Consider the following 21447-nt stretch of genomic DNA (forward strand, 5'->3'; position numbering starts at 1 on the left):
AGAGAACAAGTGATACCAGAGGCTGGGACCAGGACTCACCCATCAAACTCTGCATCCCTCAGAGCACCTGGCACAGTACCTCTCAGAGTATGAAAGGAAGAAAGGAAGGAGGAAGGAGGGAGGGAGGGAGGGAGGGAGGAAGGGTGAAGGAGGGACAGTGATCACAAAAACTAAGGGCAGAATGGGTGAGGAAGCATCAGTGGGAAGCACAGCAAGGCTGTTGCAGAAGGAGGGGTGTTTTCTGGGTAGGACAGTTACAAGTGGGGGAGATAAGGAGAGGTTATGGGCGCAGCATATTTGAAAATGAAACCATGAAGCTTCTCACCTTTTCCAGAAGTGCAGAGAGCAGGCCGAGGAAAAGCAGGACCAGCCTCATCGCCTCAAAGAGGAAAGGAAAGAGCACTTTAATTTGTCCTTCGCAGAGTTTCTCGGTGGTGCTTTCTAAACTCAAGCGTGTGCTGGCCCTGTCAGAACTAACCTTGCAGCCCGGTGGCCTGATTCCTGCCTCGAGCCTGGGCTTGGGCCTGGCTGCCCATCTGTTGCTCCTACCGGGGAGCAACAACTAACAACGAGAACATGCCGGGAGCCACATGGTCACCTGGGGTCACGAGAGCTTACAGCCAGTGGGGAGAAGCAAGTTAGGCTCTTGCCAAAGCTTTTTGAAAAAAATCATAAATATTTATTTCGAATATTCACAAGAGGCCAGACCGATGCCAGGAAATACAAAGGTGAGGGAGAGGGACTTCCCTGGCGGTCTAGTGGTTAAGACTCTGCACTTCCAGTGCAGGGGGCACGGGTTCGACCCCTGGTTCTGCTGGGTGCCTGGTTACCAGAGGAAGGAACTAAGATCCCACATGCTGTGTGGTGCAGCCAAAAAAAAAAAGGGAGAAACGGTTTCAGCCCTCAAAGAGCACATCCCCCAGCTCAGGAAGGCTGACCGTTTCTTTCTGTTCCCCTCTTTAAGGAGCTGAACATGACCCAGTACAAGACACTGCCGGACTCCCATTCCGCACAGAGCTTCTATGAGAACTACGAGCCCAAGGAGATCCTGGGCAGGTAAGGCCCGGACCTTCCCCATGAAGTTCTGTCCTGGGCACTAGCCGGCACTGCGGGCGGGATCAATCTCTGCTTGACCCTGAGCACGGACCCCATTTCCATCCTGAAAGCGCTGTCCACTTGGAGAAACTCTCAGTTCGGGGTCCTGCCCTCCTGCACCAGGATGGAGGAAGCGGGTATAAGAGCACCCAGATTAGAGACCTCTCCCAGCCAAGAGCTCCCCCAGTTTGGGGCCAGGGTCAGGAATCAGGTGTCAGAGAGAAGCTTATGGCCCTGAGAGGGTACAGCTTCTTCCTCCGTGCCGAGAAAGAGCGCTGAACTAGGAGTTAGGAGGCCCCAGAACAGGCTTCGTCCTCTTGGGCTCCAGGCAAATTGCCCTCTCTGTGCCTTCTTCATCCTACCATCCCCCAAAGCTCACAGGGAGTTGGGGGACAAGGCAGGACATCTCTGCCGTGGCCTGGATCTGGGCCTCCCCCTGGGGTGAGGGGCCCCGGGGATGATCTGTCCTCTGCACCCCAAGGGGAGTGAGCAGCGTTGTCAGGCGCTGCATCCACAAGCCCACATGCCAGGAGTACGCTGTGAAGATCATCGACGTCACAGGTGGGGGCAGCTTCAGCTCCGAGGAGGTGCAGGAGCTGCGAGAGGCCACGCAGAAGGAGGTGGACATCCTGCGCAAGGTCTCAGGACACCCCAACATCAGTGAGTGACGGCCCCGAGCCGCGGCGCGGTGCCCTGCCATGGGTGTGCTCTGATAACCCAAGCCGGGGAGTGTGGCCCCAGTGCAGCGAGCCAGAAGCACCAGAGTGGCACCCCGAGGCCCTGAAAGCCCAGTGCCCAGAGGCTTGAGGCTCCCGGCTCCACCCTCACTGCTCTCGGGAGTCAGCTCTAAGCCCCCTCTTCCAGCCCCACAGAAGGGGTGACAGGCAGGGCTGGGTGCAGGTGTGGGAATGGGAGTGTGAAGTCCCTGGGTGCCCCCTCCTCTGGTGCGCCTCCTTTGAACACCATCGCGATACCCCTTCCAGCTTCTGAGTCCGGCCACAGCAGCCTTAGTCCCCTTGCCCCCGGCGCCTCCACTGCCCCCTCCTGGGTCCCTCTGTTGCCTGAGACAAGCGAGCCATTTCCATTTCAGTACAGCTGAAGGACACTTACGAGACCAACACTTTCTTCTTCTTGGTGTTTGATCTGTAAGTACCCAGGCCTGGGGCCTATTGGAGAGGCTTCTATTGTAGTCCCCCACCCGCCCCTTACACCGTGGATGCCAAATAAGGTCACAGACGCTTTAGGCAGACCAGCCCCTGGAGTCAGGCTGCCAGGTTTTAAATCCTGGGTCCATCACTTATGGGCTGGATGATTTCTGTCAGTATCAGCTTTCCCATCGGTATTGCAGGAGTAATAATGGCACAGTGACTGGCACAATGTAAATGCTAATAATTGTGAACTACCATGATGATGACCATGGTGGTCATTCAATACTTATTCTAGACGTTGAGGATACGCAGTCCTACTTCATGCACTAATTTGCACAGGGCGTAAACAGAAAGCAGTCAAGTCATAAAACACACACAGAGTTATACACATATATGTAAAGCTGAGCGGGGGTCAGAGGGAGTGGGCAGGGAATGCTCTCCAGGAGGTGACCTGAGCAGAGACCTGGATGAAGGTCCTGGAGAAGGAGACCTCTAGCAGAGGGAACGGCCAGAGCAGGGGCCCTGCCGGGTGGGCTTGGCATGTTTGAGCCTCGGCAAGCGAGTCAGGATGGAGGAGTGGAGCAAGCCTGTGGCGATGGCAGGATGCAAGGTCGGTCAGTACCAAAAAGCAGATTATGCAGGCATTTTGGAGGTAAGAATTTTGGAGGGCCGAGAGCAGGAGGGTGATGTGATCTGACTTACTTTTATAAAGGGTCCCACTGACTGTAAGGGGCAAGAGTGGAAAGGAGGAAGCCAGCGATATGGGGGCAAGAGGCCCACCAGGGAGACAGGTGGTAGAGATTGTATTTGGGTTGTGGTTCAAAGATTGACATCATCGTCGTTGTCGTCAGCAGGAGCATCAACGGCAAGGTGTCACTATTCCCCTGCTTGTGCACCAACGGGCTATTGAGATGAGCTCCTTGTCACAGGGCCCTCTGCCCCCAGGGACCAGTGGGCCTTTTAGCTGGGAGAGCTTCTGTTTTCTCAGGAAAGGAAAAAAGATACTGTCCATCTCACCAGGCTCCAAGCATCAAATTCGAACAACACAAAGTGCTCTGTGAACCGTGCACTCAGACTTCTTACCATTGTTACTGGAAAAGGTTCCCAAGGAAGGGAACTCTCCAGCTCCCACGCCCCCGCTCCATTGGAGTCCTCACTAAAGAACACACACCTCTGTTGCAGGAATCGTTGGAGAGCTGTCTTGACTTCTCCATACATAACTGCTAATTTAGGGACTAGCTTTGAGAAGATTATTCAAGCAGATTTTGTATTGCTGGAACACTTCATTTTGTAGCCATACTAAACACGTGCAGTGTTAAGTTTTTCTTGGAGACGCACGCAATTTAACTTGGTCTGTGTATACAATTCAACCACCAGCTCCAGGAAGGCAAGAGCCTGCTGATGGACCTTGCCGGGGTCCCAGTGTTGACTGGTAAATCTTTTTGCTGCTGCTGCTATTAGTGAGTTCTCCTAGCGTGTTTACAATGGAATTAAAGTGATCAAAACTGGAGGCACACACTGCCTTTTGGGGACACAGTACCAATTGTGTATGAAACCAGGCTCACTTCTGTCATTTCTGGGTTCCTCCTCAAACAGAACTCAACTCCCCGTCCCACCAGTTAAGTTCAAGGATTTTCTTGCCTCCCTCAGATACTGGCCAGAATTCTTCCCTTGGGCCCTGCTTTTCCTGGAGGGGCAGGCAGGATGCACCTTTCCTATTTAACCAAAGGAGACGTTCCTAGGACCCCTCCAGACTTGCCCAGCTCTAGCTGTCTCAACTCCATTCGGTGGCACTGTCCCGTAGAGCCCTTGGGGGCAGCTCAAATGTCTCTAGCCTTTGAAGGAGTTGCTTGGGGAAGCTATTTTTAATGCTGCCCCAAATTGCCCTTCAGGGTATAACTAGATGATTCTAGCAGAAACCTCTTTCTAGATCATCCCAAGTGAGAAAATGGAACCACAATTCTTAATCCTAAGAAATCCTAAAATAGGTAAAACTGTTCTTCCATCACTACTGTTGCTTCTGTTTGTTCCTGGGAAAAATCAGGATACTCCTGTCATCCTGATCTGGGTCTGGGGCCTTGTGCCAGTGGCTCAAGTTCCCTCTCTCCCCTCACAACCCTGATTTTGACCCTCATGGATCCCAGTCCATGCTGTCACTCCCACACATGGGGGGACCTTCGCACTGGTGCCAGCCCCCAGCCCCCAGTCTCCCTTGTTCTTCTTTCAACCTTCTGAGACAGCCTCTCCACTCACTTCCCTAGCTCCTCCCCACAGACCTTGGTCCTTTGTGGGGAGCAGCCCACTTTGCCCCTGGAGGTGTTAGGGTGGGAAACAGTTTTCTGGGAGCAGGGTAAGGAGGGGGTTGCCTTGGGGCACATCCAGCTACAAACCCTCTGTCCCCACAGGATGAAGAGAGGGGAGCTCTTTGATTACCTCACTGAGAAGGTCACCCTGAGCGAGAAGGAAACCAGGTGAGGGTCCACTTGCCCCTCTTCCTACTTCCGGCCTGAGTCCCTTGCTTAGGCGCTGAGGTCTCGGAAGAGGCGTGGCATGCACCCGTCTGGGTCGGCAGTGTGCTCCGCTGGCTTTGGTGGCCTCCTTTCCTCCTTGACTCAGCCAAGGTAGGCCTGGCCTGTCTTGAGTCCTCCCCGACTTGCAGTCCAGCTGGCTTATGGGCTTTGGTGTCCCTGCCTGTTACCTGACCCTGCAGAGTAGCAGATGAAAGTAACCTGTTCCTGTCCCACCCCAGAAAGATCATGAGAACCCTGCTGGAGGTGATCTTCACCTTGCACAAACTCAACATCGTGCATCGGGATCTGAAACCTGAGAACATCCTCTTGGATGATGACATGAATATCAAGCTCACAGACTTTGGCTTTTCCTGCCAGCTGAAGCCAGGAGAGAAACTGCGAGGTCTGGTAACATGGCCTTGGCCCATGTCGGGGGCTCAGGCTCTCTCCTCAGCTCTCCTAGGAACAGAGATTGCCTGGGTTTCCCCCACAAAATAAAAATCCTACCATTTCAGGGCTGGGTGTTTCTTCCCCAGACTGGGCTGAGCCAGGTTCCCACTGCCTGCATTCCAGGCCAGGATAGCTAGAAGTGACCAGGCCACTGACGGTGCCCCATCGGGTGGCCACAGGACCCCTCAGCCCTTGGCCCTGGGCCAGGCCCGTGTTCAGAGAGTCCCAGCCCAGCCACCACTTCGGTTCCTTCTCCATTGTCTCTTTGGGCTTTCCTCTTCCAAGTGCCTCTGCTGACCTCTTCTGATGGAAACTATCCCTGCAGAGGTCTGTGGGACCCCCAGTTACCTGGCCCCTGAGATCATTGAGTGCTCCATGGATGATAACCACCCTGGCTATGGGAAGGAGGTGGACATGTGAGTGTGTTGGGGGAAGGGAGGTGACCCGTAGGGACAGGGATGCCCCCATGGCCGGGAGCCCCTGGCTGGGGAGGAGGGCACGGTGGGAGCTACAGCTGGCCCGCCTGCCTTCCTCCCCGCTGCCTGGTGCCAGGTGGAGCACGGGGGTCATCATGTACACGCTGCTGGCCGGCTCCCCACCTTTCTGGCACCGCAAGCAGATGCTGATGTTGAGGATGATCATGAGTGGCAACTACCAGTTTGGCTCACCAGAATGGGATGATTACTCGGACACTGTGAAGGACTTGGTGAGAGGAAAGGCCTCCTGGCTCGGGGGTCAGGCGAGGGGCACGTACAGTGGGGAGAGGGGAGTGTACCGTGCATGCCACGGGATGGAGGCCCTGCCAGGAGGGAACCCCCCATAGACATCTTCTGTCTCGTTCTCTCAGGTCTCCCGCTTCTTGGTGGTGAGCCCCAAAGGCCGCTGTTCGGCAGAAGAGGCCTTGGCACATCCCTTCTTCCAGCAGTACACCGTGGAGGAAGTGCGTCACTTCAGCCCCCGGGGGAAGTTCAAGGTACTTAAGCTCGCCTGCCACTCAGGGCCCCGGGGTGGGTGCCGCAGGCCCCTGAAGTCCAAGCTCCCGGTGCCCTTCTTGGGGACTCCTTACGCCCATGGGGTTTCCAGAGCACCCACCCTTCTCCTCCCGCTCAGCCCTGTGATGGTTGCAGCTCAACTTCTGGCTTCTGGCTCCGACAGCCTTAAGCCCTGCGCCTGCTGGTCGGGTGGGAATGGGGGTAACGGGGGGCGGGGGGAGGGGAGGCGGGAACGCTAGGACAGGCCCAGCAGAAACCACACAAGCCTTCGTGGCAAACAAGCTCAGGGCCTGCCGTCACGGACCGGGAAGGAAACAGGCCGCGGGGCAGGTCCAGCTCTCAGGCCAGGCCCTCCGCAGGTGATCGCCCTGACGGTGCTGGCTTCCGTGCGGATCTACTACCAGTACCGCCGGGTGAAGCCCGTGACCCTGGAGATCATGATCCGAGACCCCTATGCTCTCCGGCCCCTGCGGCGACTCATCGACGCGTACGCTTTCCGGATGTATGGCCACTGGGTGAAGAAGGGGCAGCAGCAGAACCGGGCGGCGCTCTTCGAGAACACACCCAAGGCTGTGCTCCTCTCCCTGGCTGAGGAGGTCTACTGACGGGCAGGCCGGCAGGCCAGGTGGGACGGGGGGCAGGCCGGGAGGAGAAGCCACCGATATGGAGGGCACAGGAGTGAGAGCGGGTGCAGGGCTCTGTCCAGAGGGGGCACTTGGCCCCAGCCCGGACCCCAGGAGCTGGGGCCACTCTCCCCTCTTGGAGGCGTCACGCGGTGGTCAGTGCAGTTGGAGCCAGGCCCACGGAGTGGGGGACCAGCTGTGGTCCAGAACCAGAAGCACCCTGCCTCTCCACTGCCCAGCTATACCACCATGTCCGCTTGTCCTCAAGGGAGGCCCACAGTTACTGACACTCGGTGCACCGCCTTTAGGGTCCCAGGGTGAGGATGAAAGAGAACAGTCTGAGAATCGCAATCACAGGAGATTTTACTGACCTCACAAAGTCCAGTGACACCACGGGAGCAGGTTCTTCTCTGGGGCCATGTTTTTAGAGGCATAGGGCAGCCCTTACATAATTAATAATAGAAAGGGAAGCTTCTGCTCTTTGTCTTTGTGGAGTATTATTCACTCTGTGCCTCCCATGATACACAGTTGCGCCTGGTAAATCCGTCGTTCTCCTAGACCCTTTTAAGACTGACAGTGTGCTTTAAAGAGCCCACAGAACTGCATTTCACATACGGTGGAAACTAGGTTCCCTCGGAGGTGCATGAAACCCCACAAATAAGGCAAATGAAGGAATCATTTTCCTTCTACAGCAACTTGCTGGGAAAACAAGGAGACCTGGGGAAATTCTGCCTTGAGCAAACAATGTCAGGTCCCCGGGTCAGACAGCGAGAAAGGAGGAGGGAGCAGATTTAAAATTTTTTCACAAACTGCCTTTCAGAGCACTGTGCCCCAACTGTTTTGAGTATGTGGCCCCCATACGGTCAATATTTGACCTCTAAGAGAAACATCCGGCTCCTGGGCACAATCAGTAAGTTGGGCCCCTTCTCCAAGAGACAGTGGCGCCCCTCCGCGGAGGTCAGGGTCCTTTCCTGCCTGGGGGAGGGGTGTCTGCCACGGGATGGGGGAGGGGATGGACGTAGTCCCGAGTTTGGCTGTGTTTGGCATGTGGCCAGGGAGTGCCACGGGTGCCACGGGGGACTCTCCTCATCTCTGTGTGGCTGCTCACAGCTCCCCAGGTGGTCGGCCTGCACTGGAAGCACAGCGGAAGCCTAGGTTGTCTGAGGCTGAATCTGGAGTGTTGCCCATCCTGCCACCAGAGAAGGGGAGAGAGAATGGACATTTGTTGAGAAAGGGACCCGGGGCCTTACCCAACTCTCCTGCTCCAGCTCCCAGGGCCTGCTGTGGTCTGGGGTGCCTGGGGACTGGTAGGGGGCATACACAGTCTGGAAAGAAACCTAGTGTGAGGGTAGGGCCTGAGGGTGTGCCATTCCTGGGGGAAAGGGGTAAGAAGGGACCTTGGGACACAGTAGAGGAAGTGAGGGTGGTCCTGAGAGACTGAACTGGAAGGAAGGAAAGGCCACAAGTAATAACTTCGACTGTCGGTAGTTTAGAATAACTCAGCTGAAAAAAACCTGTCGGCAAAAAGTGAGACTATCGTAGCACCAATCAGTACCTCACACTTTCCAGAGAAGTTTCACACATATTCCGTCATTTGCCATTTCCCTTACTGCTCTGGAAGGTGTGTTTTGTTCACCATCTCACAGACCCAGAGTCAGACACTAGAAAGATTTAAATGTCTTGCCCAAGGCCAACCACTGCTTTAGTGGCACAACAGAATCAGTGGCAAACCCAGTTTCCTGGTCCTCAGGCCAATACTTTCTCCACTACTTTATCCTAAAGAAAAAGGTGAGGAAAATCCAAGGGCTCAATGTATCAAAGAAACGCCTGCAACCCTGACACCCTGAGGCCACAGGAACAGTGGCTTCTCGACAGTCCTTCCGGAACCCAGGAGCAGGAGGAGTTGCAGGGAGATTAACCAAAATAAATCCACAGATGAACAAGGTGGAAGGTCCTAGAAGGGGACTCGGGAGCCGGGGACTCCACCATTCAGGTGCCACCACTAGCCATCTGTGTGAAATGAGCAGGCTCCAGGACCTCCCTGAGCCTAGTTTTTCTTGATTGTAAGACAAAACGGTTGTAGAAAATGACTTTTCATGTGCACACTCGTTGGAAGAGTCAATATTTCCATGACCCCTGGCCATGACCTATCGATGTGGCCATTCCACTTCCCTCTCTCTGCAAGCCTAGCTTGGAGGACAAGAGGGGAAACCACATAATTAAGATGCTGGACACAGAGTCTGCCTTGGTGCTGACAGCTGGCAGGAAAAGGCACCAGCAGTCCCGGGCTCTTGGCTTTCCATGGCAAGTGTGGCTTGCTTCCTCTTCTGTACCCACAGCCCCCAGTGGAGGGGGAGGCACGGCAGTGGCGGCCACGCCGTATCTGGTGCCACCTGTGCTCTGGGAGTCCAGGACCCAGACCCTCAGCCCCCAGCTACCGAGCCCCTCACCTGGTGGTGACCCGGGCCCGGTGATTGGCAGAGCCGTCCGCCGTGTCGATCCAGGACGCCCCCCGGAGGACACGCATGTCCTGGTCGGCAGGCTGGTATGGTGACGCTGTCCACTCCCACACGTTGCCCACGAGGTCAAAGAGCCCTGAAGCACAGCGGCGGGTCTAGCCCAGGCTGGGGAACGCCACCCGATGGCCCTGGGGAGCCAACGCTTCCCCATGCTGCTTCTCTCCGCCTCACTTTTCGGGCAGGACCATCCCACCAGCTGAGCTGTGAACGCTGACATGACAGCAACCCGATGAGCAATCTTACCGTAGTTGTTCTGTGGGGGGAAAGCGTTCACCGGGGAGACTCCGTGGAAGCCATCCTCAGCCTTGTCGCCCTTGGGGAACTTTCCCTGAGCGGGGAGAAATTTAGGCTCAAAGATTTACCATCCCGTCCCAAGGCAGCTGCTCCCACCTGCCCAAAGGAGTTTAAACCAAGGCCATCTCGCGGTGTCCTCTGGGGTAGGGGAAGGGCACAGGGCAGTGACCCGAGGTTCCCACCCTGAGCTCCCAAACCAGCTGCCTCGTGTCCTCTACCATGACCTCCTGGCTGGATTAGGAAATGTGTCGTTTCCCCTGTGTCCACACCAGCCTGCCCCACTCCCACTTTCTCGACTTCCTCCCCATGTGCCTTGAGAAGAAAGGCTCTGCCTCCCCTCCTCCATGACCTGCACCCGTCTCCTCAGGAACGAGATGCTCATCCTGTGCTCCCCTGTACCATCGCTTTCCCTTCTACCACCAACAGGCTTAACTCTCCCTCATCTGCTCTGACCCTGCCTTCCTCACCTCCTGCTTTTTACTGCCAAAATTCTGGAAAAGTGACCTGTATTTGCTGACGCAATTTGTTCAACTTGTTCATTCTGCTTCTCGTTGAAATTGGAGTTCAGCTGCCCCTGCTCTATGGGGGCTGATCTTATGAAAGGGAAGATGAAGGGGCTACAATTTACTCATCGTCAACTGTGTGCTAGGGCTGCTACATCTGTCTTTAATCCTGACCAGGTTATGAGGCAAGTATTTTCTCCCTTTAAAAAGCTAGCAACTGGGGCTTCCCTGGTGGTGAAGTGGTTAAGAATCCACCTGCCAATGCAGGGGACACGGGTTCGAGCCCTGATCCGGGAAGATCCCACATGCCGCAGAGCAGCTAAGCCTGTGTGCCACAACTACTGAGTCTGCGCTCTAGAGCCCACAAGCCACAACTACTGAGCCTGTGTGCCACAACTACTGAAGCCTGCACTCCTAGAGCCCATGCACCACCACAAGAGAAGCCACCGCAATGAGAAGCCCGCGCACCGCAACGATGACCCAATGCAGCCAAAAAAAAAAAAAAAGCTAGCAACTGAGACTCAAAACAGTTAATTTAACAAAGATCCCATGGTGAATAAGTCAGATAAGACTTTTTGCAAAGCTCTGATCCCAAGATCATCTAAAAGGTCAGTCTACCTCTGAGGCCCTTTTCAAGGCTTCACCCTAAAATGCTGGTGCTGGGCTCCCCTCATGCTGCAGAGTCCCCTAGGGGGATGTCATTCCTGCCTACAGTGTACGCTGTTGGCGCCAAACCAGTTGCTCTGACCCAGACCTCTGTCCTAAGCTCCAAACTCATACTTTCAACCTCTTACTGAGCATATCCATGACCCAAAGGCAGCTTAAGCTAGGCTGATCCTAAACTGACCAAGTTCTATCCCTCTGACCCCCGACATGCATATTATCTATTCTGGATAATAGTCACACCAGCACCCTCTTGCCCAAGCTTGGATTCGTGCTCTAGTCCTCTCTTCCACTCCTCCATGTGTGGCAAAGTACCAAACCCTGTCTCTCCTCTCAGGCAGGCGTCTCCCTCCTGGCTTCCTCTCAATTTCACTTCTGCTTCGTGCAAGTGTTCACAGCCCTGGGCCATGGCCGCAGCCTCGGATTCACAGACCTCCCGCAGCTCTACTGCATTTGATCCCACACAAATTTTCAACAATCAGCATCCCCCAAATCAAAATGATGTTGTCTCTCCCTTGTCTCAAGACCTCTGTCGGCTCCCCACTGCCTGGAGGGTAAAATCTAAAACCACATCTCGGCACCCCTGGTCCTTCATAACCTGCCTCCAATCCACTGCCTACTTCATCTCCTATACCTCCTGTTTCCCCGTGCGCTAGCCTCTCCGAGTCTGGCATGTCTCTGAACACACAGCACCCTTTCCTAATCCACTGCTGACATGCATGTTGTTTCCTCCACTTTTCTCGTGGCAAACTCCGGTTCAATCAGCTCAAATGGCATGTTCCCTGTGAAGCCACGCCCTGCTCTTGCAGCACCAGAGAGCACACTCCCAGCACACCCCCCAGCATACGCAGCACAGCTTCACTATAGAGCCCCACCACGTGGTCTTCTGCTTTACCCCTTTACCAGCTTTCAGTTCCATTACAACACGAAGGCCTCTGAGTCCCACAGCCTAACACAGTGTCTAGCCCACAGCAGGTCTCAATCAACACTCTGAGAAGGGACAGGAGTGAGGAAGGTGTGTCTTACCTGCCACAGGTTGGTGCGGTTTGGCTGGAACTCGTTTCCCCAGGGGTAAACCTGACCTGCCAGGAGGGCAAGGAGACAGCGGAGGAGGGAGAGGTGAGGAGTTGGGGAAGAAGGGAAAGGCAGAAAGAGCGAGGCAACCGAAAGGAAGTGAGGAAGTGATGAGAACAGAATAAGATTACTTACTTTTACTTCCCACGCCCCTCCCCTCCACTCACAGTATTGCACTCGGAGGCCCTGGCTTCTGATTTGCTCCAGGACAGGACAATTCTAGGTGTGATTCTGACCAATGCCATTCTGCAAACTATCTGTTACCAGCTCATGCTGGGATAAGTACAGAAATTGAGAGTAAGCATTGAGAAACTTGTTCTTTAGACTTAGACTGGATAAATGAACAAGCAACCTCATTTATCACATTAATAACTTTGACTATTGGTATAGCCAGTGTTCATTCAAAGACTGTGTAGAGGTGCTGAATATGGGAAATTGCTATTTCACTCTAACTTTCTGTTTAGCTAGGATTGCAAACTAACAAAGTTATAAGCAAATAGCAATGTTATATTAATCCCTATACAGCTATGGAAAAGGTATACAGTACAGGTAATCCTTTTCTTTTTCCCTATGCTATGTTGTTCTGATCATACTTACTGAAATGGAACATGTCTGTAGACTCTCCAATAATTAAAAAAATACATGTCTGTTTTTTTCATTCCATTTTCCAGTTACTAATTTTTACACTATTTTATGGAAGTATTGGTCTGAGATGGATTAGAAATAACACCAACAACAACTGGTCCATCATTACACAGTGTAAGAAGCACAGCTCGGGGCTTCCCTGGTGGTGCAGTGGTTAAGAATCCGCCTGCCAATGCAGGGGACACGGGTTCGAGCCCTGGTCCGGGAAGATCCCACATGCCGTGGAGCAACTAAGCCCGTGCGCCACAAAGACTGAGCCTTTACTCTACAGCCTGTGAGCCAGAACTACTGAGCCCGTGTGCTGCAACTACTGAAGCTCTCGCGCCTGGAGCCCATGCTCTGCAACAAGAGAAGCCACCGTAATGAGAAAGCCATGCACCGCAACAAAGAGTAGCCCCCACTCACTGTAACTAGAGAAAACCTGTGCATAGCAACAAAGACCCAATGCAGCCAAAAATAAATAAATAAAATTAAATTAAAAAAAGAAGCACTGCTCTAGGGAGCACAAACCTATCCCACCCTTTAAAGCCCCCAATGCAAGGCAGGATGGGGACAAAGAATAAAGGGAAATCGCTTGGCATCTCTATACCCTTCAAGCCCCCTCGGGCAGCAAACTCCCACTCTTCTTCAATGGGCAGCCGTTTCCCCCGCCAAGCACAGTAGGCACGGGCATCATTCCAGCTCATGTGTACCACTGGGAGCTCCAGTTTCTCTCGGATGCCAGAGCCGGGACCTGCAGGCTGATAGCCAGGATGAAGTGAGACAAGCTTCTGGGAGCCCGTGGAAGTCTAAGGAAGGCTAGGCTTAGGGTGCCTGAGTTCAGCTTTTACCACAGATGGAGCAAGGAAGTGGGAAGAGAGAGCCTGGTGAGTGAGGAGAGGTCCAGAGTCAGAAAGAAGGACTAAACATGAGACGAAAGGGAGAAATGGGACGGGCCAGGGGTAAAAGGATTAGGGCAGAGAAAACAGGGTGGCTTGGCTGCTTCCCTGAAATTTCTCTGTCATCCTTTTAAACTCAGTATTTCTAGATGGGCAAGGGTCTAGGGAAGCCAGGCCTCCCAAGAGTCAACAGGGGGAGAAAACAAAGTAGAGGAACCAACGCTTACCTGCCTCCAGAACGCCCTTTCCACTGGAAGCCACCAGAGGAGAGACTGCAAAAAGAAAGGAGCATGACTAAAAAGATGCTCTGACCCAGCGAGGGCACCTTCCTGACTGACACCCAGGAGGCAAAGCAGAGCCTTCAGGCTGAGACTCAGGTGGTCCAAGTGAGGCTGTGTCCAAAATCTCACCACCCGTATTGGAGGGAGGCTTCTCAAGAGGTTCTCTTGCTGGTCCAGGGAGTATCTTGAATGCTGTGTGTGTCTGCATCTTTACCGAGTCTCTCTATACAGAAACCAGCACGGGGTGAACTTCCTGGGAGTGTGTGTTCATCTGACTCTTCCAGGGTGGGTCTCTCTTGCTTCCTCCCTGCCTCTGGTTCTCAGGTTGGATTCTCTACTGTGGCCCAGGGGACCCCAGATCCCACAGGATTCTCTGTCTAGGTCCCACTCCCATCCCCTCAGCTGCAAACCTAGGTTCTCTTACCTGCATTTTCTGGGTTGCTTTGTTTCTAAGCTCATCAGAGACAAGGTCCTCGAAGACAAAGCTCCACCCAAACACCTCAGCCTCTGTCTGGTACTTTTTCTCCCTGACAAACTCCCTGAAAAGAGATGTTTCATACGGTTTAGCTAATAGGGTTCTGTGCTCCACCCTCACCCTCTCCTGTTCCAGAAAACCTCATACACCCTTATCCTATTAGTCACACATCACAGAATTTTCATGAACTACAAGGAATTCACCTGAGAGCCTGAGCAGATTTTCTTTTAAAATCTGTTGCTGTGTGTGCAGTTCACAAACAGGAGAATTCACTCTTTTTGGTGTATAGTTTTGTGAGTTGTGACATGGCACGTAGTCACTATCACAATCAATATACAGAGCAGTTCCATCAACCACCCCCCAAAATTCCCCTATGCCTCTGCAACCACTGATCTGTTGTTTGTCTCTATAGTTTTGCCTTTCCCAGAATATAAATTCACATAAATTGAATGATACAGTAGTATGTAGTTTTGGGGGTCTGGCTTCTTTCACTTAACATACTGCTTCCAAGATTCATCCCTGTTCCTTTTTTATTTTTTTTTGCAGTTTGTTGCCTTTCATTGCTGAGTAGTATTTCACTGGATGTATAGGCCATATTTTGTTTATCCATTCACCAGTTGCAGGTCATCTGGGTTACCTCCAGTTTTTGGAGATAATGAATAAAGCTGCTGAGAAGATTCAAGAGTAGGAATGGGTCTCTCTTCAGAAAGGTCTTCGTCACATACCTAATGTCACAACAATCACAGGAGGGAGGCAGAACAGGGGTTATTATCTCCCTCAAACAGATGAGGGAGATTGAGTCAAACAAAAATGACTTGCCGAGATTTTAGAATGGATTTTCATATAGTTTGGTGTGGCTGAGCAAATTTCAGCAAAAGCAGATTTCCAAGGTAAGATGGATTGTTTTCACTGGGCTAAGTGTACTCCATCTGTGCCAGACCTCTGATATGAGAAGACATTGTTCACCCACCAAAGGGACACTGAGAATGGAGGAGGAGATGAGATTTGGTAGCAACAGCTATTTATCGACCTCTGACCACCTGAACGGTTTGAGACTCTTACCAGAGAGGCGAAGACAGATTATGGGTTCTAAGCAAAGTTTAGGGGCTTACTGGAGGTGACATTATATTTCCATAATATAAAGAGTCAATTTAAAATATAAAAGAATGCATCTAGGGCTTCCCTGGTGGCGCAGTGGTTAAGAATCCTCCTGCCAATAAAGGGGACACAGGTTCGAGCCCTGGTCCGGGAGGATCTCACATGCTGCGGAGCAACTAATCCCGTGTGCCACAACTACTGAGCCTGCGCTCTAGAGCCCGCAAGCCACAACTACTGAAAACCGCGCGCCTAGAGCCTGTGCTCCGCAACAAGAAAAGCCACCGCAATGAGAAGCCTACGCAATGAAGAGTAGCTCCCGCTGGCCACAACTAGAGAAAGTCTACACGCAGCAACGAAGACCCAACACAGTCAAAAATAAATAAATTAAATTAAATTAAAAAAAATAAGAATGCATCTACCTAGCTAGCTATTTCTGGTTGTCACGATGCGGTGCAAGCCTGATCAGAAGTGATTTCTCCTTCGATTTTAATAACTTTCCTGTTTAAAAATATTTTTTTAAAAGCATATATAACATCATATTATAGAAAAACAAGGAAACAGAGGTAGGTAAAAAGAAAAAAACTAAAATCATCCATTATCACACCAACTAAGATATACCTGTCCATATTCTCTCCCCCTTCACCCCACAGCCAAGGATTTTTAAATAGCTTTCGGAAGGTGCTTCCTGTAATTATTTTCCTTTGGAAGTCACAAAAACATGAGCAGAATCCGTCACCTAATGCCATGTTGCATCTTCCAGGTCTTTCTTAACGCATATACATTCTATACATATAGTTTTCAAAAATGGGATCATACCCTATTTAGTATTTTGTAACCTACTTTCTTCACTTAACACTTCAGAACTATCTCTTTTTGACAACAGGATTTTTAAGGGCTGCTAAGTAGTCTGTATATTGATACAATATGTTTAAGTGATCCTAAAATTGTTAACATTTGTTTACAAGATGACACTGTAAATGTATTAGCGTTGTATCAATAGCTAAATGTTTTTTAGCTAAATGTTTCTGGACAACTTTTAATTCTTCGAGACAAATCCCTAGAGGTGGAAGCAATGAGTCAAAAGGCCTGAGGAGTATATTGACAATCTTTATGCTTATTTCAGCCTGTGTCTTCTGAATCAAATTTTCCCCAAAACTTTTTACCCTGAAAAGTTTTAAGTCCACAAATGTAACATGTAAGTCATTTCTCACATTTGCTTATTGTCTTCCCATCCCCTCCTCTTCCTTTCCCTCTCCTCCCTTTATACTCCCTCCTCTACCATTTGAAGGTAAGTTATAGATATGTCCTGGATCATTTTCTACTTTAACCTACCCAAAACATATCACCTTGGGGACACTGACGCAGCTCAACATGGCTTCTTAGATTAAGCTCGAACCAAAATGTTTGATTCTGGAAACAATGCCATTTCCCTAAGTAAATGTAAAGGGAATTTAAGGGACTCTCAGCTACTATGACCCTTCTCCCAATTCCTTCTCCCCTGTTGCAGAGGTTTCTGTTGAGTGTCTGACTTCTGTCCATATTTCTCAGTGCTATGCCCAGTGCACTGGACAATCCACTGGCTCAAGAGTCAGAGGATCTGAGTTCCAGGCTCAGCTCTGCCACTAACAGAAACTTTGGACTTCAGATATATATATATATTTTTTTAAATTTTGGCTGCGTTGGGTCTTCGTTGCTGCATGCGGGCTTTCTCTAGTTGCGGTGAGCAGGGGCTACTCTTCGTTGTGGTGCACGGGCTTCTCATTGCAGTGGCTTCTCTTTGTTGTGGAGCATGGGCTCTCGGCGTGAGGGCTTAAGTAGTTGTGGCTCGTGGGCTCTAGAGCACAGGCTCAGTAGTTGTGGCGCATGGGTTTAGTTGCTCCGCGGCATGTGGGATCTTCCCAGACCAGGGATGGAACCCGTGTCCCCTGCATTGGCAGGCGGATTCTTAACCACTGTGCCACTAGGGAAGTCCTTGGACTTCAGATTCTTCATCTTAAAAACGTAGATAACACTTATCTCACTGTACCATTGCAAAGATGATATATGGTAGTGAACAAGCTAATCTCCTTTTAAATATTATGAAGATTAGAATAGCCTTTACTTCTCCTGGAAGAACACTGGATGTACCTGAAGTCTTTGTTGGTGACAGGAAATATGTCGATGGCAAAGGGTTTTACCGTCACCTCCCGGACAGGTCCTTCACCATCTCTGCCATCTGGTGAATTTGTTCCCATCTGGAATCTCCCACCTGGTAGCTGGACCATGTTGGTCATCTGCCCATTCCCTGCAGAGAAAAAAAGAGTCGAATATATATAAAAGAAGTGGCAGTATTTGGATCATATGTAAAACTCATAATGCTATAATGAAAAAAACAATGGAGGCTTTAAAAATTTGGCTTTAGGACTTCCCTGGTGACGAAGTGGTTAAGAATCTGCCTGCCATTGCAGGGGACATGGGTTCGAGCCCTGGTCTAGGAAGATCCCACATGCCGCAGAGCAACTAAGCCTGCGTGCCACAACTACTGAACCTGCACTCTAGAGCCCGCAAGCCACAACTACTGAACCCTTGCGCCACAACTACTGAAGCCCACACGCCTAGAGCCCGTGCTCCCCAACAAGAGAAGCCACCACAATGAGAAGCCCACACACCACAATGAAGAGTAGCCCGTGCTCGCTGCAACTAGAGAAAGACCGTGTGCAGCAACGAAGACCCAACGCAGCCAAAATTAAATAAATAAATAAATTTATTTAAAAAAATTTTTGGCTTTAAATTCTTGTTCTGTCACTTAATTTGCTGGTGACCTTGGGCAAATTACTTAGTCTGGACTTCAATTTCTTCATCTACAAAATGGGGATAATATCTAACTCAAATGCATGGCTGTATTAAAATAATGTGTGAAATGTTTAGCACTTTGTAGGTTTTCTTTCTTTTTTTAAAAAAATAATTTTATTTGGTTGCGCCGGGTCTTAGTTGCAGCATGCAAACTCTTAGTTCCGGCATACATGTGGGATCTAGTTCCCTTACCAAGGATCGAACCCAGGCCCCCTGAATTGGGAGCACAGTCTTTTTTTTTTTTTTTAATTTTATTTATTTATTATTTTTGGCTGCGTTGGGTCTTCGTTGCTGTGCGCGGGCTTTCTCTAGTTGCGGTCAGCGGGGGTTACTCTTTGTTGTGGTGTGCAGGCTTCTTATTGCGGTGGCTTCTCTTGTTGCAGAGCATGGGCCCTAGGTGCATGGGCTTCAGTAGTTGCAGCACACAGGCTCAGTAGTTGTGGCTCACAGGCTCCAGAACGCAGGCTCAGTAGTTGTGGCTCACGGGCTTAGTTGCTCCGCGGCATGTGGGATCTTCCCAGACCAGGGCTCGAACCTGTGTCTCCTGCATTGGCAGGCGGATTCTTAACCACTGCGCACCAGGGAAGTTGCCGGGAGCACAGAGTCTTAACCACTGGACCACCAGGTAAGTCCCAGTAGGTTTTCAACAAATGTTTAGTTCCTTTCCTTACCTCTCTATTCTTCTGCACGACAACCTTTTGTCCCAGCGAGATAAATCTAGACACTATACTCTGAGATACATCTATCAACTTTCTACCCATACTACTGCGCATGTTTCTCTGACTCTTCCTTTTCACTTGTTTGAACTCTTATCAATTCGTAATGATTTTCACCATTATATCATATGCTCCAGAAAGAAAAGAACTACATCTGTTGCCAGTGTATCCCTGGCACCTAGCACAAGTGCACAATAATTATCATCAAATGACTGAATGAACTGCTTTACACTTCCTGTTTGGATACCTCCAAAAATCATAGAATTAAAAGGATCTTTATTTCAACCCCCTCATATGACAGGAGGAAACCAAAACCCAAAAGGGAAATGACTTAAAGAGCTAGTTAACAGGAGAAACCCAGGTCTCCTTACTTCCAGGTCAGTGCTATTTCCAAAAGGTCACACTTCTCTGGCTTGACATACTATTTTGTTATGTTTCTACCTAACAGTGTCTAAGTACTATAATTTCCCTAAAGGCAGAGTCATCTTTTCATGTTCCCCAGTATCCCATCTTTGGCCCTTTTCTCATTCTCATTCTGACACACTCACACATGCTTTCGTCCACTTTAAGGGGGGTGAGGGTTGGAATAAAGAAAGCAGGAAATTCTCAGATTAAAAGGGAGTTAAGAAACAACACACAGAGACTCCCCTGGTGGCGCAGTGGTTAAGAATCTGCCTGCCAATGCAGGGGGACAGGTTCGATCCCTGATCTACATGCCGCATAGCAACTAAGCGTGTGCCCCACAACTACTAAACCTGTGCTCTACAGCCCTTGAGCCACAGCCACTAAGCCTGCATGCCACAACTACTGAAGGCCATGAGCCTAGAGCCCGTGCTCCACAACAAGAGAAGCCACCGCAATGAAAAGCCGGGACACCACAACAAAGAGAGTAGCCCCCGGCTCGCGGCAACTAAAGCCCACGCGCAGCAATGAAGACCCAACACAGCCAAAACAAAACAAAACACACACACATACACACACACACTAGCAATATATTAATTTTATTTAGACACTAATTCAACAAGTAAACTATAATTTTAAAACATTTACAGTAGGTGAACTTGAACACTAACTGGATGTTTAATGGTGTTAACGAGTACGGGTATGTTTTAGGTGGGAAAGTGATACTTTTTTTTCCCGTGACTTCTTGTCTTTTTGGTTATTCAAGTTAAATACTGGGGAATAAAATTGTATCGTGCCTCGATTCACTCCAAAATGAATTTCCCAGGGGAAGGAGAAAGTGGGAAGGGTCCCAAAGAAGCAAGATTAAAGCCATAAATTGGCAACCGTTTAAACTAGGCAACGGGTACATAGTGGACAGGAGAGGATCGTTTTATTCTTTTTTTATGCTCAAAAGATTCCAGAATAAGTTAAAACTAAAAAAGAAGTGAGATACACCTCGCCAAGTTGGCCGCCTCTGGGAGGCACCTCCGGCCGCTGCAAGATAGCGCAGAACGCTGGCAGACCAGCCATCGTCTTTCCCCGCAGGGGCCGAGCGCCCCACCCCTTTTCTCCTGCCTCCAGGGACGAATGGCGACAGGGGCAGTTGGGCAGGCCAGCACACTGACCTAGTTCGAGCCACGGGCCGGAGAGGAGGGACAGCAGAGTCAGCAGCGGCAACAGCGAGGTGCTCATGCCGAGAACACGACCCCTGGAGCCCCACAAGGAGACGCGCCACCATGCGGGTCCGCTGCGCACGCGCGCCGCGCGCATCACGTCGGCGGCCGTGCCCTGCGCACGCGTGCGCACTGCTCCTCTACGTGGCCCCACCTAGAAATTAGTCCTGGGCCGAAGTTCCAGTGTTGCCGGGCCAGGTAATTAAGAGAAGGCAATTTTCTCGGTGTTGGGGTCGAGAGACCCTGCCATTCCAGAAGCCCCTGCTTTAGCTTATGAACATTTCGACGGACTGATTTCCTTCCCTTTTGTGCCCTGGAGTACCACCGCAAGATCACAGAAAAGGCTTCAACTTCCAATTTATTGTACGCTCACTGTAGGCAGCTGCGAAGTCCTAAAAACGCAAAGCTTAGCAACACAACTTCCCTTTCAAGGTCTTCAAATATACCTACTGTATTTTGTAGCAACATGTAGAAGAGAACAGTAATTTGGGTGAGAAAAATAGGAGACTAGAGGGTTTGGGAGGGATATCAGCCTAAGCAAGGTTCCGATGTGCAAAAATACCGTCTTGCCGGAAATCTCTTACCTCACCTGGTCCTCAGTCACTACGCCTTCAGCCATGTATTTAACCTCTGCCTTTCCTATTTTGCCGCTTTAGGCTTGTAGCCCTTTCAACTCCCTTGACTCTATCTCCATCTTTCTACTCACTACAACGTAACATTTCTGGGAAGCAGTTCAGCAAAGCTACTTCAAAAGCATGAAAAGTCCAATTTATCCAGTCTTTTTTACTCAAAAGCAGCTGCCCCCAACCTTTTTGGCACCAGGACTGGTTTCAAGACGACAGTTTTTCGAGGGGGGCGGGGGATGGTTCAGGCAGTCATGCAAGCGATGGGAAGCACCAAATGAAGCTTTGCTTGCTTGCTCCCTGCTCACCTGCTGTGCGGCCTGGTTCCTAACAGGCCGCTGAACAGTACTGGTCCTCCGCCCAGGGGTTGGGGGGACCCCTGCTCAAAAGGATTTATACTAAGGAAGCAGGA

The 21447-nt window shown here is 50.9% G+C and overlaps 2 protein-coding genes across 4 annotated transcripts; one reads left to right on the forward strand and one right to left on the reverse strand.

Annotated features, from left to right (window-relative positions):
- The first annotated feature begins 955 nt into the window (after positions 1 to 955).
- On the forward strand, positions 956 to 6852 carry PHKG1 (phosphorylase kinase catalytic subunit gamma 1). Its single transcript, XM_007452660.1, has 9 exons — positions 956 to 1056; positions 1577 to 1755; positions 2186 to 2240; positions 4649 to 4714; positions 4993 to 5156; positions 5529 to 5619; positions 5756 to 5909; positions 6051 to 6176; positions 6555 to 6852. Exons 1-9 carry the CDS (start codon positions 974 to 976, stop codon positions 6798 to 6800), a joined length of 1164 nt encoding a protein of 387 aa, XP_007452722.1. The 5' UTR covers positions 956 to 973; the 3' UTR covers positions 6801 to 6852.
- A 1070-nt stretch (positions 6853 to 7922) lies between these two features.
- On the reverse strand, positions 7923 to 20431 carry SUMF2 (sulfatase modifying factor 2). Of its 3 annotated transcripts, XM_007452657.1 has the most exons (9): positions 20365 to 20431; positions 17376 to 17532; positions 14100 to 14214; positions 13622 to 13666; positions 13106 to 13256; positions 11824 to 11879; positions 9581 to 9665; positions 9269 to 9413; positions 7923 to 8007 (listed from the first exon to the last, which is right to left on the reverse strand). In XM_007452657.1, exons 1-9 carry the CDS (start codon positions 20429 to 20431, stop codon positions 7923 to 7925), a joined length of 906 nt encoding a protein of 301 aa, XP_007452719.1. The 3 variants fall into 3 exon arrangements, with proteins under 3 accessions (XP_007452719.1, XP_007452720.1, XP_007452721.1); XM_007452658.1 differs by lacking the exon at positions 13622 to 13666; XM_007452659.1 differs by lacking the exons at positions 11824 to 11879; positions 13106 to 13256; positions 13622 to 13666.
- Between the last annotated feature and the right edge of the window lie 1016 nt (positions 20432 to 21447).

This window comes from Lipotes vexillifer, unplaced genomic scaffold (assembly GCF_000442215.2).
Source record: "Lipotes vexillifer unplaced genomic scaffold, Lipotes_vexillifer_v1.1 scaffold426, whole genome shotgun sequence".
NCBI lineage: Eukaryota > Metazoa > Chordata > Mammalia > Artiodactyla > Lipotidae > Lipotes > Lipotes vexillifer.

Excerpts from the sequence above, each read along its gene's own strand:
- PHKG1 (XM_007452660.1), top strand. The coding sequence starts at position 974 with ATGACCCAGTACAAGACACTGCCGGACTCCCATTCCGCACAGAGCTTC. Across the intron at positions 1,756-2,185 it reads CTCAGGACACCCCAACATCA|TACAGCTGAAGGACACTTAC; the intron begins GTGAGTGACGGC and ends TTTCCATTTCAG. Across the intron at positions 5,910-6,050 it reads CGGACACTGTGAAGGACTTG|GTCTCCCGCTTCTTGGTGGT; the intron begins GTGAGAGGAAAG and ends TCGTTCTCTCAG.
- SUMF2 (XM_007452657.1), bottom strand. The coding sequence starts at position 20,431 with ATGAGCACCTCGCTGTTGCCGCTGCTGACTCTGCTGTCCCTCCTCTCC. Across the intron at positions 13,257-13,621 it reads AAAGGGCGTTCTGGAGGCAG|CCTGCAGGTCCCGGCTCTGG; the intron begins GTAAGCGTTGGT and ends CCTGGCTATCAG. Across the intron at positions 8,008-9,268 it reads CGGGCCCGGGTCACCACCAG|GATGGGCAACACTCCAGATT; the intron begins GTGAGGGGCTCG and ends CTCTGGTGGCAG.